Source organism: Nanorana parkeri, unplaced genomic scaffold, assembly GCF_000935625.1.
Source record: "Nanorana parkeri isolate BGI_ZX_2015 unplaced genomic scaffold, ASM93562v1 scaffold711, whole genome shotgun sequence".
In the NCBI taxonomy this organism is placed as follows: Eukaryota; Metazoa; Chordata; class Amphibia; order Anura; family Dicroglossidae; genus Nanorana; species Nanorana parkeri.
In genome coordinates this window covers 852,874-864,177 of record NW_017306979.1, presented here as the reverse complement: position 1 = coordinate 864,177, position 11,304 = coordinate 852,874, and the positions used below count along the sequence as shown (strand labels likewise).

The following is an 11,304-nucleotide window of genomic DNA, read 5'->3' as shown; positions in this document are numbered from 1 at the left end:
GCTCGGCCACGCACAAATGGGCTCAGCTTCTCCTCTGCATCCCCCCTGCTCTCCCGGGCAGAGGCAGCGGGGGATCCGACGAGAAGTGAAAGAGCACTTCAGCCGCGGGGGGGGGGGCTGTCAGAGCCGCTGTGACAGAACGGACGAACAGTGAGGGGAGAGAGAGGCGCCGGCTGTCAGATCCAGGCCGAGCATCTCTCTCCTCACCGCTCTGCATTAGTTCTGTGACAGCGGCTCCGTCCTCCGCCCTCCCCAGCCGTCGGTTCCTTCACTTCTTCTGGGATCCCCGCTGAGAGCATCGGGGAATCCAGAGGAGCGGCGGGAGGAGAGGACATGGCGATCTACCAGTGATCGCTACGCGATCGACTGGTAGATCGCGATCGACCTTGTGGGCACCCCTGCCCTAAGGAGAACTATGGTGAAAAACTGACCCCATAGTTCTCCTTATATAGGAGTTAATGATAGAACAAATGTTTTCCTTTTAACTTGCTTAAAGTGACACTAAACTCAGGAGTTAAATCATAGAAATACATTCAAGTACCTTAACTATAACGAAACTGCACCTTATTTGTGCATCATTCAGCTGTAGATTCTCAAATCTCTGAATTTATGCTGACCCTGCCCTTCCTTCTGGAGGGTGGCTACTTTTGTTCCCCATGGTCCCTGTTGTGTTTTAAAGTAGCCACCACTCCAAGCTCACTCCCATGATGGACTACAATCTCAATACAAATTAGTAAACTAAAATGTGAGATTGTAGTCCATCACTGAACCGATCTTGGAGTGGTGGCTATTTTACACACACAGGGACCACGGAGAACAAAAGTAGCCAAACTCCAGAAGGAAGGACAGTGTCAGCACCAATTCAGAGATTATTTGAGGATCTACAGCCGAGTGATACACAAATAAGATACATTTTTGTTAATCGGTGCTTGAATGCATTTTTAAGATTTAAAGGAGACCTAGGAGGTGAGCGCTTTTCACTCACCTCATAGTTCTAGCCGACCTGTGACAATGAGACTGTCATAGGTCGGCTCAGTAGATCGGGAGGTGAGCGAACACATATACCGGCGTTCGCTCACCTCTCGATCCTGTCACGGCTCTCTGCCGTGACAGGGGAGGGGCTAGATTCCCCCTTCCCACTCCGATCCGCCAGCGCTGAATGGCGGAACGGAAGGGGGAGGGGGCGGGTACAGCTGGCTCTGCCTCTAGATAGGCAGAGCCAGCTGTTAGTCACGCAGCTGGGCGGATCAGACATAATTTGCGGGATCCGCTGGAGCTGCAGCGTCTCGGTATACTGCGAGCAGCAGCTCGCGGTATACTGCGGCGTCTCAGTATACTGCGAGCTACAGCTCGCATATCCACTGAGAAAGAAATTTAAAAGAAAATTAAAGCCAAACAATAGTTTTTTGGTTTAGTCCTTTTTCTGGGTCAAATACATATACTAATGTACTCCTGTGACCGAAAGTCAGCAAGTGACCGCTATTTGCTGACAGTGCAGAGTCACGCTGCAGCCGGGAAAGGTACCGACAATATTGTCGGGATCCACCCTGTTGCCTGATTGACAGCTGGTTCTGCCTCTCCAAAGCCAGCTGTGCCCGCGCCCTTCCCTGTCTGTCCCTCCAATGAGCGCTGGAGGAACAGAGAGGGGAGGGGGGAATCCCAACGGGGAGCGGTGACTGACAGTCACCACTCTATGCAGGGAGTAGATCATGAGCTGAGCGATCAGCAGTGGTTCATGATCACTCAGCTCTTGATCTATAGAGCCAGTATGTGATACTTGCAGCGTCACATGCTGGCTCTGAGTATTGGGAATAGTAAATTTTACTCTCCCCATACCTATCCTTTGAAAAGGATAGGTATGGGGAGAGTGAAATGCACCCTTTCCCATAATTAGAGCTGATGTGCGACACTGAAGCTGTCACACGTCGGCTCTATTGATTGGGAACATATAGCGATGATCGCCGAGTTCCCGACCTTCTCCCTGCAAAGGGGAGTGACTGTCACCACTCCCCACTGGGATTCTCCCCTCCCCTCTCTGTTCATCCAGTGCTAGAGAAGCAGGGCTAGCTGTCAATATTGTCGGGATCCATCCCGGCTGCAGCGCGGCTCTGCGCTGTCAGCATATATCAGGCAATAGCCCACTATATGCAGAGTTCTTGGTCACAGGAGGACATATACTATGTCCTGCTGTGATCCTAAAGAGAACTATGGCCAAAAAATGTTGGGCCATAGTTCTATTTCAAGGCCAGAAAACCAAGAACCAGCCAAAAATCACTTAGTTCCAAGGGGTTCATGTTTTGCCTGGAGATGGGCTTTAATAGCTTAACCAAAAATGTAAAAAAATAAAAAAGAGACCCATAGCTACCAGAAAGGCATGAGGAGCCATAAAAAGGAATACAGTTCTACAGTATATTTAGTGCTCTTTTTTCTTTTCATAATTTTTAGACAGATCTTAAACATCAAGACATTAATAGTGCATGGAAAATTCTCACCTTGAAAAGTCCTTTTAGCATGATATCAATAATCTTGTACTGTTGGTTGACATCGTTTAGTTCAATCAGGTTATTGAGGGCATTGATCTGATCCTTTCTCTTCACCTCAAAAAGCTTCTTATCTGCAATCTGTCAAGGGCTAAACTGTGAATGAAAAAGCGGTTTGTGGAAACTAAAAAAGCAAAATGAAGATTTTTGTCAGAGAATGCCAGTACAGAGCAATTCACAAAGGAGCAGAATTAGAAAAGGATCACAGCCTACACTACCTGCAGCTTTAAACTATAAATATTTAGCAGCACAATGTAAACGTACGTCAGCCCAAAATTATTTTTAGATTTAACGGACTGGAATTTTTACTGTCATCTGTGCTCTTGTTAGGGAGATTGGCCCCGATGACCTGCTGTGTCAGAGGAAGTGTGCCAAATCTCTCAAATGGGGACACAGTCATAAAATCACTTTTAATGGCAGAGTGGAGGAAGAATGAAAGCCTCGGTCAGGGTTTTATTATTGTCTGTGTTTTCGTTGATATTTGTTTACATCTTGAGGCGACATAGGGACAGGAAGGGGAAATCTTAATTGGGACACAGACCCACACAGTCATTTTTCTCTTCCTATAGTTACTGTAAAAGAAGAGCCCAGGAAGTAAGAGAGACAGCTATTTCTGCCATCTCACTTTCTCCTTCACTTCCCTCCTCTGCCGATTGATAGTAGGCAGTGGGCGGGTGCAATAACCAGCCTGCTATTGGCTACTGCAATTTTAAATAACCAATAGCAGGCTGGCTATTGCTTCCAGCCACTGTATGCGGTGTTTACATTCAGCTGTCTCAGCAGGCAGCTGTCATTCCCCAGTGAAGTGGAAAGATGACAAGAGGGGTCATAGCAATGAAGTAAATAAAATAAAAAATAAACTTAAAAATAAAATACAAAATACCCCCGGAAAAGTTTAAAGTCCCCCGACCCCGTGCATACTAACGGAACAACAAGTCGGGTGCACCTACGTATGGCAACACCACATGTCATTCATCACCGCATATCCCAGAGAGCAATAATTCTCAGGCCAATATTAATAGCTAACTTTAAACAGATGACTGGGCTTTTATTATATATTTATTTGTATTTTTCTGTCCAGTTTAGTTGTGTTATTTTAAATAAAAGTTGTTTTTTTTAATTATATTGGCTTGGAGTTGTACAATTCAGATTTTAAATCCATAAAAGAATTAACATGCCTAATATACATACAATTGTTTAAAAAAAAAAAAAAGAAGTGGGAAAAGTCATTTTTGGTTCAGCCTGACAAATTTTGCTGCGGCATGTGCGTTGTGGTGCCATTCGTTTCAATGGCACCCCAAGCAGACCTCCAGCCTGCAGTGTGATCACCCGCACTGGAACGCACGATATTGCAAAAAATGTGCATGCAGTTTTATTGTGAAGTAATCTTTAAATGTGTAACACTCCATTTGTGTATTTTATTATAAATATATTACATTTTTTTATCAGATTAATCGAAAAAATAAATCAGCCAACAAATCGATTATGAAAATAATCATTAGTTGCAGCCCTGCTGTAGGCCTCTTCGTAGCCTCTGACCAGTTTTCTCCTGGCTCTTACATCCAGTTTGGAGCGACATCTTGATCCAGGGAGGGTCTGTGTTGTACCAAATACATTCCACTTCTTAACCCCTTCATGACTGAGCTTGTTTTTGGTTTGTATTCATAAATGACTGACACTTTTGACAATTTTGCTGTGTGATTTTTCCACGTCAGTAATATACTTTCTTGCAAAGTGCACCCACACATATTATATATTGTTTTTTAGAGGACAGATATGTGATATAAATATATAGTCCTATGTGTACCCAACGCCTCACTTAGGACAAATAAAATATAAAAAAAAGGAGGAAAAAAAACGTAAAGAAAACACTTTTTCCCCAGTTTTGATTTGTGGTATTTTATTTAAAGAAAAAAATAACAGCTAAAAAAAAAAAAAATTGTCCTTTATTTGGAAAAACCTCACATTCCTAAGATTTTATAAAATGTTCGGTACTTCTCAGCCTAAAACTAAAACCTAACATTTTAATCTTTTTTCCTCTAAAAGCTAAAAGTGGTCATACAATGTCACTGTCACACTTAGTGACAGCGGCATACTTTAAACATCACTGTCATGAGGGGGTTAAATGGAAAAAAAATTACCTCTTAAATGGTGAAAAACAAATCTGAAGCTCAGCTGCAGATTTTCATTGTAGTGTGTTAATTTTTATGGTACTGATCGTAAAAAAATATATAATTTTGTTACATTTATGTTTATTTTTTTTACACTTTTCACTATTTTTTACATTTTTATTTTAATTATATCAAGCAGTCATTGTGAATTAATCTCACTATTACTGCTTGATAACGTAATTAATTTTTGGTTATTATTGGGCTGCTTCAAACTTAAGAACAGCCAATAATAACCTTAGTGACACTGATCCTGCAGCATCCAGGATCAGATGTCACTAAAGATTTTCTGTTCGTTCCAACGATTAGAAACCCACAACATTCTTTCAGCAATAGAAACGTCTATCTAAATGTCTCTATTGCTGAAAGTTTAGGGAAAAAAATGCTGGTATTAATCGGGATTTCCCGATCTATACCAGCTGTCTGAGTAGAGCCGCTCTAACCGTCACTCTGTCAGACACCCGATTCCTGAAAGGGATTGGGTATCTGAAAAAGTGCAACTCTTTCATTAAAAGATGCCTCAATACTGAGGCATCCATTAATGAACGGTAACCGCTGATTCTCAGTGGTTACCAGCCTTACAGAGCCCCAAATAGTTGATCACGTACAGTGTACGTGAGCAGTAATTAGGGCACTTTGTGAAGGGACATACAGTGTACGTCTCCCATCATGAAGGGGTTAATAGACTTCACTGTGCTTCTAGGAATTGATAAAGCCTTTTAATTTTTTTTGTATCCATTTCCTGACCTGTCCTGACCACAACTTTATCCCGGAGATCTTTTGACAGTGCCTTGCCACCCATAGTTGATTGCTTCAGTTGCACTACCAGGGACTGAAAAGCTCCAGGAAAGCTCTTTTCATGCATTTTTAGGAGGGAGTGATCCTTTTTCCTACTCAGTGATTCTGTTTTTGCATGTTGGTGTTCCATCTTTCATTTGGATGTTGTAAGTTGCACTTACATAATACAGCTGGATAAAACAAAAACTGTGTCTTCATTTCAGGCTGCAAAGCAACAAACAGTGATTTTAAAGGGGGGGTGATTCTTTTCTATACCAATTGTAGCTGCTCCACCTATCCCCACTTATAGCCTGCACCAGACACTGCACAGTCCATTGTCGTCACTCCACACAGTGCTTTCTATCACCACTAGAAATGAGCAGCAAATTCCTATAAACTTTATTTTGTTGCTAAACTGACAATATCATGGTTTCAAAAACTGACATTTCACTAACCATCCCTCCATCATACTCTCCAGTACATACTACTTGCTGTCATTTCAGTCAGACTTCTCTCCAGCACATATCGCCCACTATCATACCAACGACACTCCTCTCGTGCACACCCTGATCATCATTACCCCTGCATTGGTGTTCAATACATACTACTTGCCGTCATACCTGCTGCACTCCTCTCCTGTACATAAGGCTCACCATTATAACTTCTGCACTCCTCTCCAGCACATACTGGAAGCTGTCACGCTCTATGCAAATACTTGTCCACACTCCTCTCCTGCACATACTATCATACTTTCTCCACTCCTCTCCCACACATCTTACCCACTGAGTTCTTCCAGTTTGTAGAATCTGTGGACTGGAATTCAACTTTAATGCTTTGTGGAAAGTACAGCAAATTTTACAATTGAGGGAAGACCAAATCAGAGGAGCAAGAGCCTAAAGTGCATCCAAATCCAAAAATGTAATATACTGTAGCTTAACAGTCCTTAGATGTGGTAGCATTCGTTTTCTTTTTTAGGCTTTTTTTCTCCACATTATTTTCACCTGATGATCATGCTAATAACATATTTCTCTCATAGAATAACAATGCTTGCTCACCCTACCACACCTATGGAAGAGCAGTGTTGTCACCCAATGACAGGAAGTGTGTTAGCACCACAGAATACCTCCTTCCTCTACTCTTCTCCACAAACTAGGAGGTGGTGTTCTGCAGTGCAGATGAGATAGCTGGAGCCATTACAAATAAGAACTGGTAAGCTGCAATATTTCACATTTTTGTTCTTAGATTTAGATAGCCTTTAACAAGATGCCGCTGTTCCCTTATTTTTGCCAATTATTTCTTAGTGAAAGTAAACTTGACTGTCTACTTTCAAGAAACTGTTTGACTGAGTCAGACCGAAAAAGCTGAGATTACAGTAATAATTTGTGGATCAAATCAAATGCAGGGAAAGTCCAGTATTTATTTCCACTGGTAAAAACTTTTATCCCCTTCATGGCCCATGATGGGATAATCCCGTCATGAAGTCTGAAGGGGATAAACAGACTCACGGCAGCTTTTAAATAAGAAAAAACATGAAAACATTTTTTTTAAGTCCACAGCGTCGTCTCGTAAACACGCGTCGGGTGCGCCTACCGTGTTTCCCCGAAAATAAGACAGTGTCTTATATTTTTTTTTCCACAAAAAAAAAAAGACACTAGGTCTTATTTTCGGGGGATGTCTTATGTGTACCTGGTGAAATCGACGATTGCACTACACATGTTGGGCTATCCCAGCACACGCCAGAGTGAGAGCAATAACTGTAGGGCCAATATTTACACATCTCTCTCAGCTGATGACCTGTAGGGGCTTTTAAAGCGTAGTCTACGGACTTTTTGGGGTACTGAATTTTGTCGCCGTTTCACAGACGCACACAATTTATACCTGGACAAGTTGGGCATCTATTTACTCATCGTAACCTCATCTTTTATATTTAATTAAAACAATTTGTATTTTGTGTTTCGGGGGACTATATTTTTGGGTTTGATAATAAGTTGCGCTAATGTCGTGCAACATAAAAATTTGCAATTGCCCCCATTTTATTCTATAGGACTTGGCTTTCGGGAAATACATAATGTTTGGGGGGTTTGAAGTACCTTTCAGGCCTAAAATGTGGATTATAACATCTAAACAAAAAAAAAGGCCTTTGTTATTAAGAGGTTAAGTGAACCTGCAAAGTCTATTAGGCTCGCCATATACAGTACGTAGGCCAATCCTACTACATAGCAAAAATATGAAATAATAGGATTGATACCCAGTTTAGGTTCTGCAGCAGTAGGCTTTTTGTCTTGCGTTTAAAAGCAAATGCAGCTTGATTTCAGATGGGTTCAGCTTCCATCTGAAATCAGTTTGAGACAATTCTGAGGTAATTCCCAGTACACTGACAGGTACATTTGGCATGCAGTGGACCTTCCTCTCAGCTGCATCAACCTGTTTGAAGTTGCTATTGCATTTTCATTAACTTGTATGGGAACAGAAGTTCTGTTGCAAACAAAAGTCCATTAACATATGCCCTTAGTCACAATTGTATATGCTCAATACAAAAGTCCCACAGGCAGCGTTTCAATGGATTGGCAATATTTGCCTCAGGACTCTGGCTCATTAGAAAATACCCATTATCCAATTTCAAATATCAAGGAACTATCTTTTAATTCATGTTACTAATAAAAGCCAATATATTTTAGATTGATTTCATGAGAATTATTGGTCTTTTTTTTTTTGCAACAAACCAGCCAAGATATAAACTGCTATCTGCTCAACATCAAACACTTTTTTTTTTTAAGTAACATAGCAAAAGTGTGCCCGTTCATTTACCAGGTGAGGTCTCAGTAGAATGAATGCATTCTGTCTATTAATATGACACACCTGTGATGATAAACAGTATGGTGTACGTAACATAGATCTTAGCACCAACAGTGGAGCTGTGTAGAGTATGTTACTTACCGCATAGTGTACAGAATGGGGCAGTTTGGAATATGTTGTGCATAGCACAATGCATGGAGACACCACCATCCACCCCAATACACTGGCATACCCCATCATGCACCTCTGCAAACTTATCATATTCACCCACCAAAGCTCGAATTCACATGTGTGCTCCCATCAGAAGGTTGTCTCATTAGAATGCAGGCATATGTTTAGAAAACCTGACTAGCAGGCTTCAATTTTCCAGGTTTCTCTCCGACATGAAGCTTCACCCCCTCTTGCACATCATTTCACTGCCCCTCTTAGCACTGGCCCTGTAAAATACTAAACCCTGTCCTGTGAGAGGGTGTGGGTAGCTCTCATTCCCACTTTCTAGATTTTGTCATGACTGTTCCTATAGGAATAGGAAAGTAATTGCTTTTTACTACTACTGCATTCTTCACAACTATCTGCCCAGATAAAATTGACTGGCACATGCTTCCAATAAAATAAGTCAAACTAAACTGAAGGTCAACATCATTTACAAATAAGCAGCGGTTGTAGAGAGGGATATTGACCCACATTTCCTTTTCCAACCATATCACATTGTCTAATTACACAATTGGTTCTGGAACAGGAGTTCCTAATACTATAGTTATTCAGTTGCACTAGGATGGTATTTCAACAGACGGGAAATAAAAAGCAGGCAGAGTGCCAATATTATATTCATGCCAAGCATTTGGATGAATGTTTCTCCCTAGAAATGTGTCCCAGGAATATGAACACAGCTGAATATTATTACAGTCTGCTCTTATCTTCTGTTTATTCCCTATATGTCAAATGATCAGAGCATATCAGTGCTTCAAATAAAGCAGTAGGCTCTCTATGCCAAGACAATGCTGCATTGATTTACTAATGATCAGACTTCAACTGTGGCTCAAAAAGGTGCATAAATTAAAACACACACACACGTAAAGGGATACAGATTTCAAAAGCTGCGTCTTTCTTCTGTTTGTTGGTGTCTGAGCATTCCCCAAAGGACAGCAATGCAAAGAGGAGGAAACTCAATATTTGGAATGATTCCATCACAGGGCCCTGCAAAACAAGACAAAATGCGTGCATTGAATAAACAGTCAATGAACAATAGAAATCACCAGCACTTCATAAATAAAATGTAAAAAAAGTCCATTTATTTGGACTAAACGTCACACATCGCATAATCCAACGTTTCGGGACAGCGCAGGGTGCCTTCATCAGGGCAGAGATGTGACAAACAAGAGGCCACACTGTATGTTAACCCAACATGGTATCGCCAAGACTATGTAACACGGTTGCCTCCAGTCACATCACCGTCCACCGGCTGCAGTCAGCCAAGATTGACGCGTTTCAGGGGCAAGCCCCCTTCAGAATCGCGTCAATCTTGGCTGACTTCGGCCGGTAGACGGTTATGTGACCGGAGGCAAGCGTGTTACATAGTCGGGGCGATACCATGTTGGGTTAACAGACAGTGTGGCCTCTTTGTTTGTTGTTAAACCGTGATGAAAACGTTTGCTTGTGAGTACATTTATCCCTTGTTTTATTTATCTTAATAAGCGATTTTACACACGGAGGTGGCACTCTGTTCCCTTTTGTTTTCTATAGGCACAGGAGTGTCTAGGTACCCTCACATCCTAGGAAGTAGAATGCTATTATTCAGGAAGAATTCCAGAGTAAAAAGGTACAAGGGCCCTGCAATAATTAACATTTCTAAATGTATCTTATAAGATATAAAATCTTCAAAGGTCACTTCAAAGTAAATTGTAAGGGTGCCCACACACCTTGCGATAATCGTACGATAATCGCGGGAAATCCCGCGATCGTACGATTATCGTAAGGTGTGTGGAAGCCATGCGACCTCCACTACTGTAAGGTCGCACGACTTTAAACTTACGAACATGTTCGAAAACCCGCCGAGCATCATACGATGTCGTGCGGGTGTGTAGCATGTTCGTAAGATAAAAGCCGGACGGGGCGGTGTGTGCAAGTGCGCACTGCCCGTTCGGCATTGCGGTCATCGGAAGCACGCCCCTCAGGGTGTGTGCCCAGCATAACAAACTCTAAAATCAATACTTGACCACCAGAGTTGCTGAGTCACATTGTTGATTGGGGGATAGTAACTTTCTTTAAATACCAAAGGTGTTATGTTTAACAGTAGAAAAAGATGTGACTATGAGTGCACAAATGTGTAAATATAAGTGTGCAAGACTGTAAAAAGAATTACAGGAGGTTAACATTTAAAGGAATGCACACTGACCCTCATTGTAACCAAGTTAGTTGATAAACAACACTATACAAGTGAAACTCGAAAAATTTGAATATCGTGCAAAAGTTCATTTGCAAATAAACGCATGCGTAGGACATTCTGCATGTGCTTTGAGATTGCAGCTGCCATTCCATGGTGGTAGCCAGAATTCTCTTACACACACATAATGTGCATTAAAGGCTAAGTTCATTTTCCCAGGTAATATGGAAAAATAAAAATTACCCGATGAAATCTGGCCCTGTCTCTCCTAAACTGCCAACCCCCTGGCTATACTTATCTTTCGGCGAACAATCCCTCCCCTCCGCCAGTATGGGTGTGCTATCTGTCCCCCATACTGCTGTCCAGCGCAGTCCTCCCCTATGCATTTTGAATTTTGCTCGCAAATTGCAAGCACTCATTGGTCAACGTGGTCAGATGACTGCGCTGACCAGTGAGAAGCGCTATTTAGCACAGTAAAATATATTTTGATTAGGGGTGGACCGATACTAGTATCAGTGCCGATACTGAGTATTTGGGCAAGTACTCGTACTCACCCAAATGCTCCGATACCTACCCCGATATTGGAACTTACGGCCAGATGAAAATTTCCTCTGACTGGCAGTGCCGTAGGGGAACATGG

At 41.9% G+C, this 11,304-nt stretch overlaps 1 protein-coding gene across 1 annotated transcript in view; it reads right to left on the bottom strand.

Annotated features, from left to right (window-relative positions):
- The window catches only part of CCDC134 (coiled-coil domain containing 134), a gene marked incomplete at its 3' end in the record, with an annotated part of 17,606 nt that extends 8,121 nt beyond the window's left edge, over positions 1-9,485 (bottom strand). Inside the window, exons 1-2 of the mRNA XM_018563915.1 lie at positions 9,367-9,485; positions 2,493-2,614 (exon numbers count right to left, since the gene is read on the bottom strand). Coding sequence (XP_018419417.1) covers positions 2,493-2,614; positions 9,367-9,469 — 225 coding nt within the window. The remainder of the gene's footprint in view (positions 1-2,492; positions 2,615-9,366) is intronic.
- Between the last annotated feature and the right edge of the window lie 1,819 nt (positions 9,486-11,304).